Source organism: Suillus subaureus (assembly GCF_016647635.1).
Source record: "Suillus subaureus strain MN1 chromosome Unknown BJ212scaffold_10, whole genome shotgun sequence".
Classification (NCBI taxonomy): Eukaryota; Fungi; Basidiomycota; class Agaricomycetes; order Boletales; family Suillaceae; genus Suillus; species Suillus subaureus.
In genome coordinates this window covers 529,592-553,705 of record NW_024538566.1, presented here as the reverse complement: position 1 = coordinate 553,705, position 24,114 = coordinate 529,592, and the positions used below count along the sequence as shown (strand labels likewise).

At 48.3% G+C, this 24,114-nt stretch overlaps 8 protein-coding genes across 8 annotated transcripts; 3 read left to right on the top strand and 5 right to left on the bottom strand.

The window, feature by feature from the left end:
• Positions 1-280: 280 nt before the first annotated feature.
• On the bottom strand, positions 281-1,879 carry BJ212DRAFT_1344331 (TB2/DP1, HVA22 family-domain-containing protein). Its single transcript, XM_041335259.1, has 4 exons — positions 1,798-1,879; positions 1,590-1,748; positions 709-1,524; positions 281-645 (listed from the first exon to the last, which is right to left on the bottom strand). Exons 1-3 carry the CDS (start codon positions 1,823-1,825, stop codon positions 734-736), a joined length of 978 nt encoding a protein of 325 aa, XP_041194824.1. The 5' UTR covers positions 1,826-1,879; the 3' UTR covers positions 281-645; positions 709-733.
• Positions 1,880-1,925: 46 nt separating this feature from the next.
• On the top strand, positions 1,926-3,609 carry BJ212DRAFT_1344327 (uncharacterized protein). Its single transcript, XM_041335258.1, has 7 exons — positions 1,926-2,186; positions 2,252-2,297; positions 2,348-2,450; positions 2,501-2,562; positions 2,723-2,852; positions 2,907-3,234; positions 3,270-3,609. Exons 1-7 carry the CDS (start codon positions 2,066-2,068, stop codon positions 3,425-3,427), a joined length of 948 nt encoding a protein of 315 aa, XP_041194823.1. The 5' UTR covers positions 1,926-2,065; the 3' UTR covers positions 3,428-3,609.
• Positions 3,452-4,851, top strand: BJ212DRAFT_74156 (uncharacterized protein). Its single transcript, XM_041343958.1, has 5 exons — positions 3,452-3,639; positions 3,694-3,747; positions 3,809-3,928; positions 3,978-4,398; positions 4,454-4,851. The coding sequence occupies exons 1-5, from the start codon at positions 3,637-3,639 to the stop codon at positions 4,483-4,485; spliced, it is 630 nt and encodes a 209-aa protein (XP_041194822.1). The 5' UTR covers positions 3,452-3,636; the 3' UTR covers positions 4,486-4,851.
• On the bottom strand, positions 4,577-6,114 carry BJ212DRAFT_74122 (velvet factor-domain-containing protein). Its single transcript, XM_041343957.1, has 5 exons — positions 5,706-6,114; positions 5,540-5,653; positions 5,106-5,481; positions 4,872-5,048; positions 4,577-4,815 (listed from the first exon to the last, which is right to left on the bottom strand). The coding sequence occupies exons 1-5, from the start codon at positions 5,834-5,836 to the stop codon at positions 4,669-4,671; spliced, it is 945 nt and encodes a 314-aa protein (XP_041194821.1). The 5' UTR covers positions 5,837-6,114; the 3' UTR covers positions 4,577-4,668.
• A 5,629-nt stretch (positions 6,115-11,743) lies between these two features.
• Positions 11,744-13,557, bottom strand: BJ212DRAFT_73810 (uncharacterized protein). Its single transcript, XM_041343953.1, has 7 exons — positions 13,353-13,557; positions 13,278-13,297; positions 13,136-13,228; positions 13,002-13,079; positions 12,895-12,951; positions 11,995-12,832; positions 11,744-11,943 (listed from the first exon to the last, which is right to left on the bottom strand). Exons 1-6 carry the CDS (start codon positions 13,413-13,415, stop codon positions 11,995-11,997), a joined length of 1,149 nt encoding a protein of 382 aa, XP_041194820.1. The 5' UTR covers positions 13,416-13,557; the 3' UTR covers positions 11,744-11,943.
• Positions 13,558-15,060: 1,503 nt separating this feature from the next.
• BJ212DRAFT_1268156 (glycosyltransferase family 48 protein) lies at positions 15,061-21,045 on the bottom strand (the record flags this gene model as incomplete). The annotated part of the gene is made up of 13 exons (XM_041330709.1): positions 15,061-15,116; positions 15,169-15,232; positions 15,288-15,361; positions 15,411-15,741; positions 15,804-16,269; positions 16,320-16,701; positions 16,754-16,933; positions 16,984-18,364; positions 18,417-18,731; positions 18,785-19,795; positions 19,848-20,462; positions 20,513-20,778; positions 20,835-21,045. The coding sequence occupies 13 exons, from the start codon at positions 21,043-21,045 to the stop codon at positions 15,061-15,063; spliced, it is 5,352 nt and encodes a 1,783-aa protein (XP_041194819.1).
• A 179-nt stretch (positions 21,046-21,224) lies between these two features.
• On the bottom strand, positions 21,225-22,468 carry BJ212DRAFT_73673 (uncharacterized protein). The gene is made up of 2 exons (XM_041343949.1): positions 21,971-22,468; positions 21,225-21,906 (listed from the first exon to the last, which is right to left on the bottom strand). Exons 1-2 carry the CDS (start codon positions 22,328-22,330, stop codon positions 21,481-21,483), a joined length of 786 nt encoding a protein of 261 aa, XP_041194818.1. The 5' UTR covers positions 22,331-22,468; the 3' UTR covers positions 21,225-21,480.
• A 138-nt stretch (positions 22,469-22,606) lies between these two features.
• BJ212DRAFT_1446240 (nucleoside phosphorylase domain-containing protein) lies at positions 22,607-23,824 on the top strand (the record flags this gene model as incomplete). Its single annotated transcript, XM_041338218.1, has 7 exons — positions 22,607-22,669; positions 22,695-22,803; positions 22,862-22,938; positions 22,997-23,081; positions 23,128-23,175; positions 23,223-23,623; positions 23,687-23,824. The coding sequence occupies 7 exons, from the start codon at positions 22,607-22,609 to the stop codon at positions 23,822-23,824; spliced, it is 921 nt and encodes a 306-aa protein (XP_041194817.1).
• Positions 23,825-24,114: the final 290 nt, after the last annotated feature.

Sequence of the window (24,114 nt, the reverse complement as noted above, 5' to 3'; positions counted from 1 at the left end):
CTGTTATGGACCTGGTGCTGGATGCTGTTGGATCCAGATTCATCCAGCTTCGTCATGTCAGCATGACATGTAAACGTCCAAAATCAGATAAGCTGAACCGTACACGTTTTCGCCCATATGCACTCTTTTCTCAGGCCGGATATGCTGAGCCATCGACCAAAAGGTGTGGTGTCATATGTATTTTGTGCACTCATCCACAGTCAAGTGATGCAGGGACCCAGGGACCATTATGAGTCAAGATTCGTTATCACTGCCACTGCGGATATTCCACCTGAAGTTAGTACGTACGATGTGTTCATATAAACGCTCACTGTTGCCAACCTCCAGGTCTTAGAGCGACCTCAAGACGTATTCTCCTCGGCTTGTTCCACTGTCACCCTGCCGCCTACGACGGAGAAAAGGAGAAGTTACCTACTAAGGCTCTTATTTGATTGTGGTCCAAATTTGATCCGATCAGATTGTCTGGTGCGAACTCGAACGTTGTCTATCGCAAATTTGGTGCTTCCCTTAATCAACGGCGATTTATGTACGTGCTTCAAACGTTCAGCTATTACTTGACGGTGCTCCAGCAGACAGGCAAATAAATATTACGATGGTATGTATAGATTGCACATGAAAGGATACGAGCATGATCAGAATTACCGAGTACGTACCGAGTTATGTACGTCCCGTGCAAATGTAAATATGACTATCATCACTATGATACAGATTCCCAGAATGATCAAGCTACCAACTAATCTGACTTTCCGCCTTTGCTTGGCGCTGCGCTTCCCCAGCCAAACCAACTGGCAGCCTTCTTTGCCTCAGGCCTGTCACGAGCCTCCCGACCAGAGTCACCATCAACATCATACCCCTCTGCATCGCTTGGGACGTCTACTTCCTCAAATCGCCCAACAAAGCTGGACCCACGCTCCCGTAACTCAGAGTCTGAAGACGCACGGGAGGGTAGCTGGACAGAGCCTGAAGCGGGGGGAGTCAAGACAACAGGACGCTCTGCCGAATTGATGAACGCAAGTTCAGCTTCAAGCTCGCGCCTGCGATCTTTCAAGGAGCCCTGATGACCTGCATCAGAACGCCTTGTGAAGGTGTTTGCGGGAGTATTCCAGGCTTGGTCAGCAGATGGTCCTGCTGCCGCAGCACCTTGACGCAGCAGTGCTGTGCCAGAAGCGACGATCGTAGGGCCGTATGAGTGCCAGAGCCCCATTGCAAGACGAGTGGGCCCTGACGCCGGGCCAGCCAAAGTTGGAGGTACACCGGTGTCTGTCACCTCGCCTGCAGGGGTGAAATGGGCCTGTTGCTGTTGACCGATTGCTGCAGCGAGTGCGTCCCATAAGATGCGAAATCTTTGTTGGATGAAGGCATAAATCCGAATTTTAAAAGATGCGAGCGTCGCATCGATCTGGGATTCATGAGTGTGAAAGAATGGTTCAAGATAGTTGATGTAGAGGTAGGATGAGCCGCACGTTTGCGGGAGTGCTAGATATAGAAGAAATATGGTCTTCATGAGGTAGTAGAATGGTACCCTATTACATGTGCAAGGGGTATATCAAAACCTCAGCAGTGATACTATCGATGTAAACCGACTGACCATGAAACAAGCCACTCTGCGGCGTACTCGACGCCGACGGTACATCCAAGCACCGACCAGTACATGAGCCAACGCTCCAAATCCGCCTCGGAGGCTGGTCTCTGGGAAAGGGTTTTGTAGGACGCATAGCCAGGATAAAGAAAAACGACAACCGAACTAAACATTCCATCGGTATGTAGCTCTCTGGATATCTATGAAGACATACCTAATCACGCAAGATGTGAAATAGAAGAGCATGGTGTGCAGTGTCTCAGAACAAAAATCAGTGCACTTGTACGCAGTGCCACCAGGGTACAACGTTAATTATTAATAATCCCTTTACATAGAATGATTACATCATCAACTGCATTTCAATGATCTTTGTGCCACAGACGCGTCCCTTCAGGTCTCTTCACGTCTAACAGATTGAACTTGGACAACGTCAAGAGACGTTGAGTGCTGAAAGTTAATCTGTCGTCTCTAACTTCACTTTCCAACATGCCTCGGCGTAAGAGGAAGTCACGTTTCACGCGTAAGAAAGCAACAAAGGCAAGGTGTATAATCGGCATACCCACCGATAGCGAATGGAAAACGATGCAAAATTTTGCCTCGTTTGTAGGTACGATATCTTCACTGTTTTGTTTTTCAACTTGACTGTGACGTGGTGGCTGGTTTGGATTTTAGTCGCTGATGAAGAGGGGGACCCGCATAAATTTTCCACTCAAGAAACGTTCGTGTCTGACTTTACAGTAAGACGTAACAAACACTGACATTCAACAGCGCATTTATTCTACCAGAAGGGGTGCTTCCGGACAAAATGCATCATCCAACTGCATATTGGATTGGTAAAATCAAACAAATTAGGGCAAGAAACGAAGAAGATGTATGTCTCGCCACTGACTCTGGTATTATCTTCGCTCAGCCATGACGCAGGTATGGGTTCTCGTACAGTGGTTCTGGTCGCCTCAGGAAGTCAACTCTGTAATCAAGTCCTTGTAAGTGTACGGAGAATTGACATCTGAACAATATGTTCTGAAGTATCAAAGTGATGTCAGTGACTGTGGCCAATATGAACGAATCATGTCAGATTACTATGATTATGTATCTACGGCAAGTTTCTGTGGTAAATTTCTGTTTCTCGTGTTACATCATCAGTTTGAACTCTGTCTATGTAGATCATGCAACTGTCGTGAGATACGATGAACGCGCTGTCGACCAAGGGGTGTTCGACTCTGATGAATTCTACTGTCGATTTGACTTGGAATACCGCGCTCGGAAAATCCACGTGAGTGTACATCGGTTACTTGAAGTGGAAGTGATAATATCATCCCTTTAACAGCCGAATGTTACGCGTACTGCTTGTTGTTGCGGTGTATCTTACAATCCCGATCGAGACCCAGTAATGCATTTCTGCCCGCGTCCAGCTTGCCGCGCAGCCTTCCATCAAGAGTGTCTGAAAAGACCGACACAAAAATTAAATGCAGCTGCCAGGGCCCGAAAGTTTATCGAAAGTTGGCCCGATACAGATGAAAAGCTATCTATCGAAGACTTAGTCGGCACACGATCATGCCGTAAAAGAAGAAAGGGACTTGAATCTTCGATATCAGATCCTCTTGAGCAATTTCCGGAAGAGCTTGTCAAGGCGGCTCAGCAACAGATTGTAAAAGGTGTGCAAGCGGGGGGGTTGTCGGGAATGTGAGAGCGGTGGTGGCGGCTCGCCAACTGATCTACCGCAGCTTGCTTGACGATTCTTCTTTACCTACTGACTGGGAGGATAAGGTGGACGTCGAAGCAGCTATTCCCCCGAAGAGGAAGAGCTCTCTCGTGTTTGTGTGCCCCCAGTGCCAGAGTCTTATTTGATACCAAGGACATTACGGAGGGCTCTCGCATTGATATGCTACTCATCCTGCCCAAATACCGATACCTTTTCATTCTGCACAGGCTGCTTAATCTAGACAACTACTCATGTAGCATATTCACGCCCACACAGTACTATACTCTGTATAAATACATAGCCAAATAAATCGTGATTGTCAATCTCCTGTTGCTCAGCTTAGACTCTCAGGGGCATGGTATGACGCAATCCTAGTTCCTTTGAAATGACCTGAAACCTGCCATCTACGTAGGTACCGCTAACTACTATGCCCAAGAGCACGACTGCGAAGAGTACAGCAGCCAAGGCAAGTAGATACACTCTTGCTTTGAACCCATCCCATAACAACATGCATTTAATTTGGTCAGCCACCATACAAGTTAAGGTCTGCTGGTACGAAATGGGGCATTCCCCGCCACAGTTCAGAAGATTCCACCGCAACTCCGGCTAGTATGACTGAGGAACAGCCTACAGAATTGAAAGTGAAAGTGAGAAATATTTCTAGGCTGAGAATATCGAATTCATATGGATGTACAGGTCTCCCGACTGGAGTCAGTCAAGAAGGGTATTCCGGACAAATTTTGGGGCAAGCTACATCCTAAAGCTCTATCCGAGGGTGCTGCAGGTACTGGTGTGGCTAAACCAATATCGGGAGGAAAGGAGCCCTTGCAGAAAGCGAAGACGATGCCTGTCAGGGCCACCGAAAGGGGCTTTCAACTTGAAGTTTATGAACAAGATTGCAAAATTACCACTACATGCGAGTTTGACTCGGGTGATGGATGGGATCCTGGCGAATTTGAGGAATGGATTGCTAGGGAAATTGAAGAGAGAGCGGCTGAAGCTGGCATGTCGACTGAGGATTGGATTGCCAGCCAATGCGGTGATGATGAATGGTACTCCGATGGATTTGAACAGGGAGCATTCGATGGCATGTCGAAGGACGATGCTGATGCGAAGAGTGAGCAAATTTCTCCTTGTCATTTCACTGTCGACTCACCAGTGTGCCCTTGCAGTGACCCAGATCTTCCGTTCGTGTCGGCAGTGAACATGCCAGCGTAGACCTCACACGAACAGAATCAACCAAGTCAAGAGCAAAACAGTATATATATGCTCAATCCGTGTATATGCACATATGCTTTTGTCAGATATTATGAAATTTCAACCAAATGAGCATGCCAAGTCCCTTGAATGTAATCGTCCTGGTCCATAATCTCACACCGCAGAAAATTCAATCACACTCGCTCCCGCTCTGCGGAATCCTTGTGACTCTGCGTCTGCTTGCTCGAGATGGAATGACGGTACTGTTGGAAACCTTTTTCTTGCGCTTGCGTTCCGTCTCGCGGGTATTGAGTCGTACACCATATCTAGAGAGTTGCTAGAAATCCGACAAATTGTCAATCAAAAGTTGCTTCTGAAAGGGTACCCGGTTACCTTGGATAGCTCTGTTGAAGGTTGTAAACCAGGAAATTCTTTGGTTGAATATATGTGGAATGAACCGCCATAGCACTCAGCCTGCACTGGCACATCTACTAGACCTGCCGTGCGCGAAAAGAGATCGAAAATGCGGTAGCGGAGGAAGAAGTCGCCCTCGATTCTCACCGCAAGGTCCTGTATTGGTGTACGTATCATGTGAGAGCAAGTTCCCGACTATGATGAAAGACGTACAGCAAATGGAAAGACAAGAGCTCTCTTGCCTCCATAGTCTATACAAGCCGGCTGAACGAAGGTGGCACCTGAGAGTGCCATAGTACATTTCATGTGTTCAGGAATTTGGAATGGGTCGTGATGGACATAGGGAGGAAGGTGGGGGAGCTTAGCATCTGACACAGGAATCCTACTCGAACTGCTTAAGGGAGGTAATTGATCGGTGGACGAGATTGAAGGTAGTGAGTAGCCGCCAGAGGGGGGGCGAACGGGTTGGACTACTGGCGAAAGTTGGTGAGGGAGACGGGGGAGGGAGCCTGGCTCCGATGAGCTATCAGGCTGAGTAGACACTGGAAACAGGTCGACATTGCAAAGTAATCCAAGGTTTTGTATCTCGCTGTAAAAGATAATAAATATCGCAGCAGAACCAGGAATCCTGGGCGGTAACAACTTACTCGTAGTCTTGAACTTCGTGTTCGGATTCATGGTCACCCTCATTGTGTATGTAGTATAACCTGAGTTGGACCACTGGTGGTGGATCGAGAGGGCGTCGGTCTACACGAGCGTACCTGCATGCATGGTCAGCCGCATGGAAACGGGTGAAAGAGGCACCGTTTTCACTTTCGTCCTAGGTCTGCTTTCTGTATCTCCACGAGCTTAGCACGCACGCATCTTCCTCGGAATTGGCCAGAACTGAAATTGATGGGTGAGTTGATGTATGATAGAGTCGTTCGACGTGTTGACTGGTGCATTATGTGCTGGCAGCCCAGGTGGGCGAATAAGACGGATTGTGTTTGAAAGAGACGTAAGCTTCGATGATACTGCAGTACCCTAAAATCGGCGTTAGCGTGTACGATGTTCTACAATGTGGAGTTCCCCTCAGTTCGAGGATCTTCGGGGTAAGACGCTGAATGGAGACGCAATTCCCATTTGCGTGACGTTACTCCAATCGTGTTAAAGTTCCAGCTACCACTTGCACAGTGGACTGAACTGAATGCAGAGGCATGGATGGATCGCATGCTCCCTCCTAACAAGTCGTAAAAATGGCTCTTATTACCACCATGGCGTCATTGTCAAGCATCCGTTTCACCCGGCGCTTTGGCGCACTTTCATGGAACCAGCAACATGGCGGGGACCCACGTGTCAACGTTGGAAAAATCGTCGCGTACCCACAGATCTCAGGCTCTATTTCTGTGTCTGCGAATCCTAATTAAACGTGGACTAGATCACTTCCAGGTTAAGGTAAAACCGAGTGGGTCAATCACTGCCGTTCCAGCGTTGGAACACGCTGGACATGGGCTCCGAGTCGGACTCGGAGGTCGTCCCATTAATTCAAAAGGCATGCCTTCTACAATTTAATGTCGCCTACGAACATTCTCCGTGGTAAGAAATCTATGCCGAAACGTATTGGTCGCGCTGGACTGGATTTAAAATGTTTTCAAAGCTCCGATATCTTTCGTACAACTATGGTCATTCTGAGTTACTCGACAGACGTATCAGTGTGTCACAGGTAAGTTTCAGAACTTTGTGTTTTTGTATTCTTGCTTATCTCCCGTCGAAGCAAGACCCCATACCCAGGAGATAACACATGCGCTATATCCAACTACCGAGACGCATACGACCTGCGGAGGGACGCACATTCTTGGGTGTCACCTACAGTCCTCTCTCGTTTACAAGGCATGCAGCCCAGCTACTAACTCCCCAGTTCTTCTGTCCCCCTCACCCAGCTTGTTCATACTATCATATCCGGTTGCTTTCCACTAACCTCAATTCCATCTTTTATTTCAAATCTTACAACTCGTCGACCTCATACGCTTTACTGCCCTTGTCGCTCTCCCTATCATCACGTCGATCATCCATGGTCCTCCTGCCCCTGCTCCATCCCCGTAGGTCTCTCTCATAAACAACTGAGCAGACGCACTAAATGCACTCGCACTGGTACTCAAGTCGCATTCGGACGTGATATCCCGTCACCCATACGCACTTGGAACATACTTCTGACGGAGGCGATGAGGGTTGGCAAACCCAACACCTACAGTCATCTTGAAACGCGACATCATTGTTCAACTCATCGGAACAGCGGTCAGCGAGCTGCCATGGGATGGAGGTTTGGAAAACCCAACGCCTACAGACCTTAAACGTGACACCACTATTCAACCCGTTGGGCAGCGGTCAACGAGCTTGCATCCCGTCCAACACCTATGGCACTCCTTGACCGTGACACCACTGCTCAGCCCACCGAACCAGCGGTCAACGAGCTGCCATGGGATCGAGCTGGGTATATGATATCGAATGGCCGCCTTTGAACGAGCGAATTTCATGGCCAATCGCATGGATGCTGCAGCTGTCGCTTTGGATCTGTCAATTGCGGGCCTCTTGAAAAAGTATACGAGATCCATGCGGGTGGGCCACTCTAAGATCATTGTAGATGTGGATTCACGTCTTCACAGATTTATTCACATCTCGTCATTTTACGTTTTCTTGCTTGGCCAGGCTGTGTGTGGCGTCGGCTATTTAGCGCATGTGGCTCGAAGGCAACGACACATTTGGGAAGATTGCTCTAGGATAAAAGCCTGGGATTCGGGAGTCCAAAAAATATCAAAGTATCTGGCGTGCGGTAGCTCATATCTAATATAAAAGTGTTCTGGCGCCGGTAGGGCCCTTCTGATCAATTGTAAGCAAGGCACCAAGCCTCAAGGACTCCAGGTGTCAAGATCTGTGGAAATGGAAAAGGAACCTGATAACAACTGAGATGTTCTGACGATATACGGGCGCCCAAGTTTGAGATGCGCACCCCTCGACTCCCAACGTTAGTGGAGGAGGGCTCTTGTCGAACACGATCGGTTTCCCATCCCTCTGCCGGCTTGTGTTCGGGCCTTTTCGGTTACAATCATTTGACACCTTATTTGTCACAGACTTGTCACTCAGTTCTCGCTAAGCCCTTTTTTCCGTCGGTGGGCCACTCCTGCATGGTAAGCTTTCCCTTATGGGATGTTCTAGAGTTTCACATTGACCTCTTTGTTAACATCTCTGTTCGGTACCTGGGTCTTGCCACGGTAATTAATAATAATAATATTTTGTTCATCGACATAAAAACAGGAGCGCACGGTGTGGCTCGGCCTGCCACTTTCAATTCTTCTACCTTTAACTTTTAAGTCACCTTCGGTCATATTAGAGCCAACGACCAAAGGAATATCTATCGATGGGGCTTCAGCGAGGTTGGGAGGTTACATCATCTTTCTGACTGTCAGACTCACTCTGTCCTTAGCTTGCGTGCATGCATTCTTCTGGTCTCTGGCTTCATTAATATTTTTCGTTTGGTGGTGGATCCCGACAGTTTTGGTCAGTTGTTTCTGCGACGACCCTCGCGGGGCGTGAAGGCGAATTTATTTTTATGGACAGACTATTGCATAAAAAGGAGGTTTCAGCACAGTGACTGCGCCCAGTTAAGATCGGACCGCCGAGAAACCTAAATCACAAAAATGTGGTCAGCAGGTTTCGAACCAACTCCAAGAGGAACAGATTTTGACTCTGTTGTGGTAACCACTTGGCTGAGACCAGTTAGATATCCCTCCGAGTAAACTATCAATAAGTGAATGTCAAAGTGTGTTCCGATAGGAAAAAAACTGGCAGGTTTCGAACCTGCACATTCCAAGAAAGGCAGATTTTGATTCTGCTGCGGTAACCACTTGGGTAAGACCAGTTAATATCAACATTTGACGAAACCATCCATGACTGAATGTCAAGGTTTGCTCCGATGGAGAAAAACGCAGGTTTCGAACCTGCGCAATCCAAGAGAAACAGATTTCGATTCTGTTGTGGTACCCTCTTGACTTAGACCAGTTAGATATGCCTCCGAGTAAACTATCAATAAGTGATTGTCAAAATGGGTTCCGATAGGAAAAAAACTGGCAGGTTTCGAACCTGCGCAATCCAAGAGAAACAGATTTCGATTCTGTTGTGGCAACCACTTAGGTAAGACCAGTTAGAGGAACCTCTGACGAAACTATTCATGAGTGAATGTTAAAGTGTGTTCCGATACAAAAGAAACCAGGCAGGTTTCGAACCTGCACAATTCAAGAGAAACAGATTTTAATTCTGTTGTGATAACCACTTGGCTAAGACCAGTTGAGATTAACATTTGACGAAACCATCCATGAATGAAGAGCAAGGTGTGCTCCGATGAAGAAAAACGCAGGTTTCGAACCTGCGCAATCCAAGAGAAACAGATTTTGATTCTGTTGTGGTAACCACCTGGGTAAGACCAGTTAGATGAACCTCTGACGAAACTATCCACGAGCGAATGTCAAGTTGTGTTCGGATAGAAAAAAAGGCGCAGGTTTTGAACCTGCGCAGTCCAAGAGAAACAGATACAGATTTTGATTCTGTTGTGGTAACCACTTAGGTAAGACCAGTTAGATGAACTTCTGACGAAACTATCCATGAGTGAATGTATTGAAGATGTGTTTGGATAGAAAAAACGCAGGTTTCGAACCTGCGCAATCCAAGAGAAACAGATTTTAATTCTGTTGTGGTAACCACTTGGCTAAGACCAGTTAAGATGAACATTTGAACAAACCATTCACGAGTGAATGTCAAGGTGTGTTCCGATAGAAAAAACTGGCAGGTTTCGAACCCGCACATTCCAAGAGAAACAGATTTTGATTCTATTGGGGTAACCACTTGGCTAAGTCCAGTTATACGGACCTCTGGCGAAACTATTCATGAATGAATGTCAAAGTGTGTTCGGATAGAAAAAAAGCGCAGGTTTCGAACCTGCGCAGTTCAAGAGAAACAGATTTCGATTCTGTTATGGTAACCACTTTGGCCAGGATGCCTCCACAGTTGGCATGAACCTCCGATCGAAGAATTGTCCATGAGTGAATGTCAAGATGTGATGAGAAGGAAAATCATTTGTCAGCAAGTTTCCAACCTGCACCACCTAAGAGAGTAGCTTTCTGATCTGTTCTGGTGCTAGTTGGCTATGACTACTCAGGATAGACCTTGAAGGATGCATCCATGCGTGAATGTTCAAGGCGTGGTAAAAAGGGAAAAGATTGCTGAGCAGGTTTCGAACCTGCAAGAGATTTTCTGTCATATCACACTTACCACTTGGTTAGGACAGGGAATGATCACCTGAGAATGGACTGCCAGTGTCCAAGCTCCATATCTGCATCGCAAATATTAATATTGTCTGGCCCGTCTACCAGCAACGTGCTGTCCGTGGAGATGTAAATGCAGGTGATCCACTGGCACCGGCTTTCAAGTCTTCTCCCGATCCCCGCCTCAGACTTTTATTAGTGAAACTTTTAGCTGCTCACCCAAATCGTGATCAACAGCTCGTCGACCATCTCGTATATCGCCTGCTCATAAACATTCCGCGCGGACCGCGCCTCCTTAATTTCATTACCAGCCCGCACGGTGTCCCATCGCCGAATGGTCATGTCCGAGTCAAATCCGCTGATCATTTGCTCGCCGTCCGGAAAGTAGCGAATTGATGAAACATTGTGGCTGACGTATTACTTACCATCAACGTTGTAAGCGACTTGCTGCACGACCCTCCAAGAACATGGCTGGTGTAAAAATAGATTCGTTAGTAATTGCCACTGCATCGGACTGTTTCGAGCTGGAAGCCATTAATAATATTGACAGTGTCTTCGCTGGTGACATTGGCAAGTATAGATGGCAATTCTGTGGGTTCGAGCTTCGAAGGACCATTGGTAAGGTCTGGTTTTGAAGATGCCCGACTTGCTCGAGGGCTGCTGCACTTTCTCCGATGCTGAAGTGTATTATAAGTTCATCCGTGCTGTAGGTTTAGATGGGAGTTTTCATGTTACCACGAAGTTGTTTGAACTTTGCGATCGCCTACTAATGATGATGGGCATCTACCACAAACTTCTTAACCTGTGCATGACACAGCCGCCACAACATGTGCTTTCCCTCGTTCTGGCGCACGATCATACCATCATTTTCGTGTCCGAGCGTCCAAACATCTCGTGGTACCTTACTCCGGAAGCTGGCTATCAAGGAACAACCTCTTCGCTCTGATGTCAACTGGCTTGAAGTTATTATATATGGTTAGTCCAGTAACAATCCAGTAGCGATATGAGCTATCCCGTCCTTGGGGCTGTGTCATGCTCGGTCCGGACGGACTGCTCTTCATATCAATCCAAGCGGCGGTCAGCTTTGTATCAATGCAGGCTCTGGTTTACATAAATTAAGGCTTGACTGCCCAGAGCGCCCAGCTGGTCGTAAGGCGGGGAAACGAATGGAAGCAACATGTATAGTCCCATGTATGAATTAATCGAGCGTGCGGGTCCACCGAGGAGTTTTCGCACAAGTAGTGTCGTTTTGCGGGCCGAATCTTACTGTGAACTCGAATCTTGTCACCGCATTATAATGGGATACCGCCTGGGGCAGCAGGACGGACAACGTATCGACGGTGATGTATTGCAATGATATCGCGTGTGTATGAGTAATGTCAAAATGTGTTCGTGATGGAAGTAATGGTGAATGCGGACGAGCAAAAGTGTTGATATTTCAGGCTATTACATAAATAATGACCCAAAGCCCAAGAAAGATGCTGTGACAGACATGAGAAGCGAAGGCTTTCGGATGTGGGGCAAGCGGTAACCAGACGCTCGAATAACCAGGAACGCCGAAGATACAAACAAAGGGGGGAACTACTCTTACGCCAGTAAGAATACGGAGCTTGTGATAGTTAGAATAATCAGACGTTTAAGTACTTGTTGTGCAACTGGAGAGTCTAGGCCTGAACTCATCCGAATGCCCGACACGAACAAGTCCGATGGCAGAAGTCACAGACACCGCCCTGTTTACTTTGTCCTTTTGACCAAAGCTTGAGTTCGGTCAACAATCGGAAGAGCAAACAAACAATGTTACAACTCACTCAATCGGAATGTCTCGAGACATTTTTTATATTAATGACACAAGTATCGGCGTCATATCTCACGATTGCCCCAAGACCCGCCCCAAGACAGCCACGTTTTCCAGCGTGGGCCTTGAAGGAATCGTGACGGTTGAAAACTTTTGAGCATCCCGTGCCCCTGCAAACCCATGTTACGCCGAAGTGAGCGCTGAGAGTATGCCGTGGTATGGCACTCGCTCGCATCTGCCTGCTGCAACCTAACCAAGGGCAGGTAATTGACCTGTCTCCGCCACTTCGAGCGTCCCCGTGCCACCGCTGTCCGTGACGCATGATGGAGCGTCTGTCCGCTTTAACCCAGAGGCCACAGAGAGAGTCTCCACGATTGCATGCATGGACGTGTATGCAGCTATCGTTGTCCCCGTCCATGAGGTCTTCTTCATCAATGAGAAGACCATCGGCCACGTAAGCCCGAGGGCATCCAGGCTGCTGAATTTGATGCCCGTGGACCAATTGGATTTCGTGCTCCGAATTATGAGATACTTCGTGATCTTGGGAGGGTATATTAGGTAAGGTCGCGCTGCCATCAAGAAGAGGTGGCTGGGCGTTGAAAGGAAGGATAACAGTACTGGAGGATGCCGAAGGAAGAAGGGGCTGTATAGTAGAGGGCAGCTCCAGAGGCAACACAGGATGTTGAACTTGAAGAGCAGCTTGGCCGTTGAGGTCACCAAGTGCAGTTTCGAAGCCAGGAGAGCCTGTTTCAAGGGTTGTTGCTACATGCTCCCAGCGCATGGGACTCGGCGCTTGATAAGGTGGGTACGTGTTCTCGTAAAATTGTGAGGTCACTCTTGCGTCCTGCGGACTGTAGAATCAATATCGAAACAAGCATGAGCGATAAGGCGAACGGTATGCAGACTTGATTACCTCAAGTAATCATTGAAGACAGCATCGGGGAAATGATTTTGGGCAGGTAGGATACGACTAGTGCTGGTGTCAAATAGACCAACAAACGCATATATCGGGATGTGCACCTTATGCGCCAACGATAATGGATGTCCGTAGTGCCGTTGTTAACCTGTACGTCCACAGAGGACGGAAATAATGCATTCCTGTACGAGAAATTGGGGAGGTGAGGACGAAGTTAAGCTTGGCAGAGGACGCTTGCATTAGATTGGCTGGTCCCCCTAGTGCCACCGCCAACTGCTGATAAATGTCGAAAGGAAAATATACAACTACGTTTGCGTTGCAAGGAAGTCCTCTACGAATCGTCAGATCTGATGAATCTAACCAAAGGACATAGTACATACTGGACCGGCGACATATCCTCCTGCATAGGAGAATGGGCAATTGGTACGAGGCCTGGGATGAAGTTGCTGCTTGACATTACGTGGACCAAATTCGTCAAAGAGCAAGGTTAAATGCAGAGGAAAAGATGAGCACTGCATAGTTTATATGACCCATGTTTACGAATGAAGGCGTCCTGATTGTTACACATATTTTAACGTGTAACGCTGGCAAACAACTAGCCAGGCGGCATATATGAATGTAGTACAGTAAGACCGCCTGGTGCAATGGCATGGAAGATTGGAAATGAACCACTCCAATCATTTTGAAATAAAAACGGCCAGCAGTTTCGTAAGTCTCAGAGATGTGATCACTTGAAGGGGTGGCCCAGGTCAGTAGTCGATAAGCAAACATCCATATTATCACTCCCAGTTTAGAACGCCGAATCAGCGATGAAGAGGAGTGATTCTGATCAGTTGCAGTCTTATTGAGGGCGGACTTCCGGGATACTCGCGGGTCCGACCTTGTAGACAACAGATGACTCCATAGGGTAAGAGTCTTTGCATGTTTTGGGGAAGACGGAAATGGGTGTTGGCTATGGTCAGAGCCCTCGAAGAAAGGTAACGTGATTTCGCGGGAGAATGCATGTCCCCTGTTATATACACTTCGGGCATTGCCAGTATGTTCGGAAGATGCCAGGATCATCGGGATTTAAGCTTCAGAACCTAGCTTAGCGTCAAACTGGAGCAAACCAGCTGTACCGGTGTACTTAGTACTATTACTACAGGGTGGCAGGCTGTAATGTTTTCACATCTAATGTGGAAGATTAACTGAAAAAATTAAAAGTGGGTGCGTATGGCACCGTAGGATAGGGGCAGGTTGGCAGGTGCTATTGGCATGTGTACATACAACATGCATGCGAATGGCTGAGCGCTTGTAAAAACCAGTGACAATGTTAATGGCGCTCAGCCATATGCATGCTGTATCAAATTAATGTACCCACACCCTACATGCATGCCATTGCAAGACGAATAATCGACCTTCTACTGATATCAAACTTTAAGCTGCTGCCGCAGCCTGCCACTAGCTCCCATCCAGGCTGCTAAGTACAAGCAATAGTACTACCTTACATTACCATCACACGCTTCTACTGCCGTAACCTCCTATGGCGTCAGCCACCTTTGAACGAGGGAAGTTCGTGGCACTTAAGTGAAATCAGACATTCGGATGGTATTATATGGTATGGGCGCCTAGCAGCAAGTACCCATATGTTGTGTTCGAGCAGATGGTGTGGTTTTGCTTGAAATATCGAGTCATGTATACACGAAAACGTCTCTAGTAAACACGGGGAAAATAAAGTAGACCCTTGGTTGAAGTACTAGCCATGCTGTACAGTCCTTCGGAATGTCCGAGGGGCTTCCAGCCAGCGACGCCAAGTGCATACCTGACACGTTTCCTAGGATCCCTAGACAACGTTCAGTACAAGTGAATTATCTCCCTGAAACGTGCGTGTCAGAGGCCTGACCCTAGATCCCCGAATCAATATCGCCAGTCCTGCAAAAGTATTAGGTTCCCTTCGTCATACATGTGCAACCCAAATATGTGATTTATCAAAGTTCGTAGAAGTTCATATCCGTAGTACATTACACCAGTCGTGTCCATGCAGTACGAGGTAGGTTGAAACGTCAAAACTAGACATATTGAAGTGTTCATGTAAATGTCCAGCACGCGACGGGACCAGAAAAGACTACAAGTAATGGTGGATAATCTATAGAATGCGAATGATATAGATGACAGATGAATTCATTACAGATTATTGCATAGGGTGCAGTTGAATTGAATTCTGTTCCGGAAGGCGGCAGCTGGGGAGCGCTTCAATAAGCAAAAAAAAAATAAGCGGCCATAACGACTTACGAAGGACAATGAGTGCTGTAAATACGACGACGACTATCACATAAACAGTGCCATATTTGATGATCTGGGGCCATGTATGAGCATCCTTTGCTTATCCGCCAAGACTCGAAAACACTCACTATCCAGCGACGCTGCTTTTTCTGCTTCAGAGAATAGAGGGGAGCGCGAATCTGCTTGGAGGGTCGCAACCAGACTAATGCATTATCAGTAATGCACAAAAAATGTTGCAGTAGACAACTCACACAGCAGCATCGCATGCAAACGATCCGCGTACGGGAAAAGAATGGGTGGGGTCAACATGAACAATAGGAAGTGACCAATAAGAAGGTCTGAGCTCCACAGCGATAGCTCGATGATCTTGACAATAAATTCACGGGCGGGTTGTGACATGACATGGGAGCCAAGGCCACGTCCATACCACCGTCCAGTCCACCACGCACGGTTTGTCTCGTCATGCTTGAACTCACGCGATAGGAACACAGCAATGAGAACCTTGTGAACCGCACGCTGGATAGCAATGACTGCGATAATGCCAAGGACTGCGTGTGATGCATTCCACGTCTCAAGGAACCACTTCAATGCCGGACCGGACTGTGTCAGAACTGCTAGGTGGTAGACGTGCTGCAAAAACTCACCAAGAACTCAAAGAAACTTAGCATACCAACGACGCCAAGGAAGTGAGCGGTAGATGCCATGACAGATCCGAATTTCGGGAATGTGGGGTCCATCATTGGACCAAGGAAGATGGATATAATGAACTGCACAAGAAGGACTGCAGCGTTCCATACGATCGGACCAAGGGCAATGATCGCGATTCGGATCAGCGGGTTTGGTGGAATTTTGCCAGTTGTATCGGGGAAGGACTTGACGAAAATGTAGGCAATGGTAAACAGCACCGCCATCACGATAGGGAAGACGACCTCGGAAAATATGACCGCTCTCCAACCGGCGCGTGGAACATCACCCGACATTTTATCTGAAGGGAGACCAAGCTTCTTCTTCTTGTATCCCGTAATCATAGTCCGCGATAGACGACAGTAGCCGATCCAAGAGTTGTTATGCGAGCGCGAATTTCCACGAGACATCCATCTCAAGAATTCCCTACAACACATCCATCAGCGAGGGGGAAAAAAACAAAGGAATCAACTGACCGATAGTCGATCACAAAGTCCGCGAACGCGAACTGATGTGGGTTGAACAAGAAAGGAGCAACGCAAAGGGCAAGAATTGAAAACCAGAAGTAAATTAAGTAAGGCGTCCAAAGTGCCATAGTGACATAGAGAAGACTGATCAAGGTCCTCATGCCCAGGTAAATGCTCGGTCCGGCGAAACGAGAGAAGAGAATGCTAAACGAGATACGAGTAGTTGCGAATCCACGTCCTGTCGCGATGTATCGGGCACCACCGAAGGTCAAGTTGCTGATGATAGAATGCGTGTAGATTTGAGTAGAGAATACCTCAAAGATAGGGGAGAGGGACATGAACTGCTTTCCAAGACGAATAATGGCACGACCCGTCCCACGTTCGACCAGTTCTGTAAAAGCGTCAAAATCGCACCCCACTAAAGACAAGCGAATCGTGCATACCCTGAATGAACAGCGGCAGGAAGGCAATCATGAACACCAAGAAGATACTGATGATGCAACGGTGAATCCAGTCAAATACGGGGGTCAAGTTGTAGCAGCCATCCATGCCAGGTAGAACAGTGCCAGCGGAAGAATACTGACACACCATGATCGAAGAGTTCAACGTTCCCAAGAACACCACTGCATGACACAATCAATTGCAACTCGCGTAGTCGAAAGAGAATACATACTTGTCACAATGAAGCACTGGACGGCCAAGATAACCAACATGTTATTGATGTGGAAACCAGGGTGGCCGTAGTAGAACGTGAGGAAACGGTCGATAGGTAGTTGCGTGCCCATGTAATAGTACTCCCGGCTAAGCATCTGCTCTCCCATACCAGTGCCGATCTTCGTCTGGAAGTTGAGGATGGTACCGAACCCAAGGTCACGACCTTTACCACACTGGTAGTACTCGGTGTGCTTGATACGACCACCACGACCAAAAGCGTTCATGCCAGCATAGATATCCTCGTTAAGGTGCAGACCCTTTTGTGCCTTCGACACGCCACCACGAGTGTTCATGTAGAGCGCGTTCAGGAAATCAGGATGGCCATAGTGAAGCTTTCCACCGATCCATGCCCAAGCACGAGCAGACAGCGTACCGAACGTCTGCTCCTTTCCGGCGGCGAGATCACCAAGGATACCGATGTTCTCCGAGAAGATGTACTCGCGAGCGCCGACGATGGCCACGGGGCTTGTCTTAAACTCTTTATGACCATATTGTGCGTACGGGCTCTGAGTTGACACCGAGTACTCCTCGAACTCGCCCAAGATGTTGCGAATCTTAAGACACTCTTCCAGGTAGTTATCCTGGTTAGCATCAATGAGTTGCAGGTATTCGCCACGATAGAAGATGATCGCGTGATTCTGGTTATCCGACTTGCCGTCACCAAGAATGGGATTACCGGGGAGCTCAATGCGGAAGTTGGGGCGACGACGGCCAGTCTCAGGAATGAATTCAGAGTGGCCATCGATAAGCGCAGAGAACAACCGCGATTCGCCACCTTCCTTGCGCGGTGGCTCCTCATCCAGGTACGCAATCTGAAGATCCGGGTATGCACGCAGCAAGAATTCGGCGTTCTCGTGCTCCTCCTTGTTGAATTTGGAGTACCGCTGCATCGAGACGACAAACTTGAACTTGCGGCGGGCCATGCGTTCAAGCTCACGTTCTAGTTTGTCCGTGTTACCGCCGAACTGCTGCACAACCTCAGGGTTTTCCACGCGGTAGAGCAATTTAATCGCCTTGGCGTAGTTCATCATACCGGAGACTGTACGGTAGAGCGTCTGCGCACGCAGAGAAGCCCAGATACGGGTCCGCAGGGTGAATTCGGGGGCAGCGCTCTTGAAACCGATGCAGTAGAACGGCAGATCATCCATCTTTGACTGACCCTTCTCATCCGTGCCGAAAGGACTCGTGCCGTTGAACATGGCAGACTCCTCGGCCAAAATCTTGGTATCCTTAACGAAATTGTCCCATTCAACGGGGTGGAGCTGCTTCAGGTACTCCAACAGGGTGACACGGGTATTCTGATCTTCCTCACGGATAATCTCCCTCAGCGATAAGAGGATCTAAAAAGTGCTTCGTCGGTACAACTTCGGATAAGAGAAATGAACCACGGACCTTTTCGCTGTAATGTGGCGTCAAGACCGTAAACGCGGGCATAGCATCCACAGGGAGCGGCTCCGGTACAGCAGTCGTGAGTGACTGTGCAAAGAAGGAGATCCGGCGCTCAGCCTCACTCCCCGAAGGGAAGAACTCCCCCTTGAAACCCTTGTCGCTCTGGGAGATGAAGAACGGTGGCGCACGGAGACTGCGTTTGCCATCATGCCCTGAGTCAACCTGGTGGTACAACAGCTTCTGCACGTGCTCAATGGAAAGCAGGTGCTCGCGGTACATGGAAATTATAATCGCGTTCCAAATCTGGGACACCAACACCTATAGAAAAATATCATTAAGGTGCATTCAGGCAACGATCATAGAAAACTGACCTTCGGTTTGTACTTGACCTCCATATCCCTCGTCGCTAGCAGCTTCGCATAGATCCGTTTTGGTAGCCTGGTGTAGATATCCTTCCATGGCGTCCATATCGATAAACCAAGTAAGAACGACCGCGCGATACTGAACACCGTATTCCAAATGATGTACCAAAGGAACGTATCGAGGAAAAACAGCACTAGGTCCATCACGTACATGATAGCCAGCGTGAACGCAGCTTGGTTGGTGCACAGACTGGAGCCAAAGTACCTGTCGCTACAACCCTGGATCTTCATGCCCACCATCACTGCAATGGGATCACGGAAAGAAAGCGTGAGGAAGAAATAGGATTCCGTGGCTTTGCAACCGAAAACAAGTGCCCAAAGCGCGATAGAGCCCAAGCGCGCCTTTGTGTGCAACCCAGGATACGAAGCAGTGAAGGTTTGACTAGCGAGGTATTTCCGCGACTTGCCGGCGACTCTGTCCCCAAACATGCGTCCAGACGGCATAGTCGCGAAGAGGAGCGTGGCAACAACCGAGATGAAGAACTGCACGATACCGAGGATGAGGGCGAGTGAACTCGTGGTCCCGTTGGAGTTATTTTCTGCGATGGCAATGTAGAAGGTGGGTCCACATGTCAGTGCGAGGGTGATAAACAAAAATAGTAAGCGTCGTGAGAGATGAGAGGTATTATTCCAGGTAGTGGGGATATACGAAAACTCTGCGAGAGTTGCTGCGATCATAATGATCGTCGCAACTGCACCTCCGAGCGCGGTGACAGACCATGATAATGCCGGGGAGTTGTAGACTTTATTCAAAGGAAGTGTGATCTGGTATACTTTAGGGGAGTTGAATGCGGTATAGAACCAGTAGAGAGAGATGTGAATGACCCAAATGCGGTTGAAATTGACCAGGAGATGTCCAAAGGAGCGTTTTTCATAGTAGGTTTTGAAGAATGCACGATTCCAGTCAATGCTCTGAAACTTCATAAACCTATGGGGGGGTGGAAGGTCCACAAGTCTCGTCTGAATTGCAAAATCGGTTTAACACACAGCTGTAAGCAGCGAAGCAGCGTACCTTGTCGGTAAGTATGATCCGAGCAATACCTTCTGGATACCAGAAGAGCTGGTTGACATCGTCGTAACCAATGATATCTGCATGGTCTCGCTCCCGCCTCACAAATCGCCCATCAACTACCTCATAGCCTTGGTCCCGAATAAAGCGGTACAAGGGCTTGACGACGGATTTCAGGTATAAACCTTCGGGTACGGGATCCACTTTGTTCTGGCACTCAGGCGAACGGTAATAGTCATCCGCACACTTGAAGATGAAGCACAGACACTCGGGAACAAAGCGCACTTGGGCAGCCTCACCCCAGCAAAGAAGGTACAACGCGATCTGGCGGAGGCGATCGTATTGGCTCATGTTGTTCATGGCCTGACGCCAGCGCTCCATAGCGGTTGCAAGGGATTTCTCATTAGACGAGCGTGCGCCGGCCCTGCGGTTGAGGCGCTGAAGACCAGGATTTTGAACGTGGCCCACGGCGTCATCGAGGTCGAGTTGGGCCGCAAAATACCATTTACGGTAATTCGCATGCTCGCCACCGATGTAATCTGCATGTAGGGTGAGGAGTGCCTGATTGGGCGACATACGGGACGCTCGGCTGTCTAGCAGTTGCATCAAAAAGTCAAACTAGACCAGTTGTCAACATCCACAAGAATTTTTAAGGAAATAAAAGCTACCATGTTCCGCATAGAATCTCGCTGAAAACCGAATTTCTGAGTCAAGTCCAGGAAAATATCTTCTATTTCCTCCTTGGAAAGTGGGATTTGACGTTCGGCTGACCAGGCGGGATATGCCTCACGGGCGCCTGGTGGTCCTGCATATTCGGCCCATGTCGTTGCATTCGAATCTGACATGCCCATTCTCGAAGGTCCTAGGGATTCTGAGGATGCTGGAGGATACCGCTGGGCATAAATGTCGACATCGGAGTCTGTGTCAGGTTGTGCTTTAAAATCACACAGGTGTGAGTATGATAATGGCACAACAAGACGCTCCACAAACCGTATGGGTCGTAGTTGCCGTTGTGGTCATAGTATCGCTCAGTGTCATTGAGGCCATTGTTGCTGCTGTCTGAAGCATAAGTGTCTCTACGACCGTAAGGGTCGACATTGTCGGAGTCGTTGTCGCTGTAAACGTATCTGCGAGGACCACCCGCTGTGGAAGTGAAAGGATCTGCGTGATCTGCTGTTGGCGAGGAAGACTGAGGATACATTTTGACCTCTGTTTTCCTGAGTTAACAGGCCAACAGGAAGGAGAGAGCCGTGGTCAGGAGAAAGAGTGGTGGTGTGAAGAAGAATGAGCGAGGTGCAACCTGGTGTAACGTTTTGGTGCAAACTTCAGGTTGGTGCAATGCCCATCCTGTGAACGGCACCCTGTTTCCCACGTGTAAAACTCCACGATCCAAACCAACTGAACCACTTGCTCGGTTTATCTTTTAATTTTCAGTCATCCTCCAGTGCTAGCTATTCGTGTTCTCTTAAAGTCAACCTGGATTCAATACATACGAGAAATAGGCATGCAATCCGCCACTACTGTATGCACGTGCCCTTTGCAAAAAATAGTCCTCATAACCTCCACGACCCAGGATAGCTTGGGATTAGTTTGCGCAGTCGTGATCCGTGGTCCTCATGACTACGTCAGCCACGTATTAGATTACAACACGACGGACTATCTTTTTTTTGACAACAAATGTCGGAAGATGGCATATGATAAGATACCTAGAACGACAATAAAGATTGATACGGATCTCGCACTGATAATGCCGTTTCATGTTCAACCTAGTTCCATTTGAAATGATCCAAACTTTGCAACGGCGATTAACAGAGCTTACCACTGAGGTGAACGGAGAGAGGATCGGGATCGTAAAGTGCGAGGTACCCTTCGATTTCGGGGAATCACGCAGCAGTATGTAAATCAACGCAAGGAAGAGAAGCATAAAACATGCTACAAGGGCTGCCTGAATGAATAAAGTGAGCTGCACACAGGAACACAAGCAAGTTAATGCAACGCACGACGAACTTTTCGAGCCTGCTCTGCCGTTGTTCGCTCGCCGCAGGAAAGCCGCAAATTGATTCTACGTTCGGTGTCACGATTAATCACCGAGAATATTTTTTGGACAGTGCAATTTGAATACTCACCGTCCGCTTCTCTTCCATCCCTAGCCTCACTTCCGCCATTTCCTTCTGATGCTGAACACGCGTTGTCAGCACCGTTTCAGCCACCAGTGCACGCGCAGCCCAGTACTGCTCGACGAATGTGCGAGGCTTGGCAGCAGCAGGTGAAGAGTACCATGTCGTTTTACGACATTCCAGCATGTTGTTAGATGTAGAGGTTCTTTCCACCACAAGTGAAGCACTCGCGATCTGCATCGTTCTCGATACTGGAGGTTTGCTTTGGACAGACAGCAAACATTGGTTAACGCTAGATCCAGCTGTTTGGGTACTTGACGATGCGCTGTGATACGTGGCTGGTGGCTTGGGCTTTCTAAGCTTGTTCATGGTTGGGCGTAGAGCATGAAGTGCGTAGCAGGCCTAGACCAAGTTGAAATCAAGCGAACCTGCTTTCAATTAAGCATGCCGGCATCTTATTGACATCACAAGGATGGCCTGAGGCCATTGCCAATTTGCCATTAGTTCGAGGAGTCGTTCGTCTTTATCTCAAAGCAATAGCAATAATAGCTGGAAGCTTCCAACGACCTGCTTATAGCATGAGATTGTCTTATATTATGACATGTTCTAAGACAATTGTCAGCTTGTGCTCTTTCTAACCCTGACATGTCTTCATCAACCACCCCAGTACTTCCCTTCGCGCAAACTCTCGCAACCATCTCGCGTTTGGTTACCGATCCTCGATTGTTTGAAGCCACGCATCGGAATCGTGTGTGGATCTGGTCTCAGCACCCTCGTCTCGAGCTTGAAGAATGTGGTGCAACTTCCGTACTCACAACTCCAGGGTTTCGGAGAGAGCACAGGTATGTGTCCAACAAGGACGATCAGGTATCACTGACCTCAGCAAGACCATCCACTAAGTTGTTGGCCAAAAAAGCATGCTCGCGTTCGGACTAATGGGCAAGGATAATGTGCCTGTTGTCGCCATGCTTGGGCGGGTGAGTGAGGCGGAACACCGGTTCGCCAGCGAGTTTATTGAAATATAAATGATAACAGTTCCATCCATACGAGGGCCACAAGCCAATAGTGGTGACGTATGGTATCAGAATCATGAAGAGATTAGGCGTCAAAGATGTTATCAGTAAGTGCGCTTCTGACTAGCAGAACAAATGCCTGATCCAATACAGTAACAAACGCTGCCGGGTCATTGACACCAGATATACCCGTTGGAACAAGTACGATCTTTCATCTATACCAAGCCCAAGGCTGAACGATGTCGCAGTTGTCGTTATTCGCGACCACCTCGCCCTCCCCAACCTAACTGGGATGAACCCCTCGTTCGGACCCCTCATGTCCCAGGAATATGCCCGATTTATTCCTCTGGGTGATGCATACTCCCCTCGCCTACGACGCCTTGCCTTCCTTGCCTCCCACTATCTTAAGTTTGATTCATCTGCACTGGCTGAAGGAACGTATGCCTGGGTGGCAGGTCCTGCATATGAAACCCCTGCCGAGGGCCGTTTCCTGCGCGATGCAGGTGCACACGTAGTCGGTATGAGCACGATACCCGAAGTAGTGGCTGCGCGAGAAGAGAAGCTCGAGGTCATGGTGCTGAGCCTCGTTACTAACACGGTGGTCATCCCTGATACCTACAGGAGTATCAAGGCAGAGGTTGAAGCTGAGGTACGTGATCATGTAAAACAAATACTCCGATAGTGATTACTCCGTCGATGGTGGCCTCTGCAGCTTGCTGGTCAACACGTTGAACTTCCTTCCATGGAGACCGCGTCGCACGAAGAAGTCCTAGAGACTGGGAGACAAAAGGCAGAGGTGATGAGGAGTCTCGTCGAACGGATCGTCGAGCTTGTCCCGGCAAACTTATGAATGGAGTCGGATACTGTAATCAAAACCTACGTTTGGTTCTGAACAAATTTCGACATTAATTGATGTGCTTGAGAAGATTTCCCAAGATATCGTGCCACTTCTGTTGCAAGCGATTAAGTCCTACGGCAGGGTTCAGTATATAAGTTCCTGTCACGGTCTTCGGCCGTCCTTAACTATACCACGAATTCCTCTACTGCATCGACCAAGAGCAGCTGATTATCGTTCGGCAATACAACTCGGAGCATGATACGCTGGCATATGCTCCTAAATCGGCCGTGACGGGGCGCCGT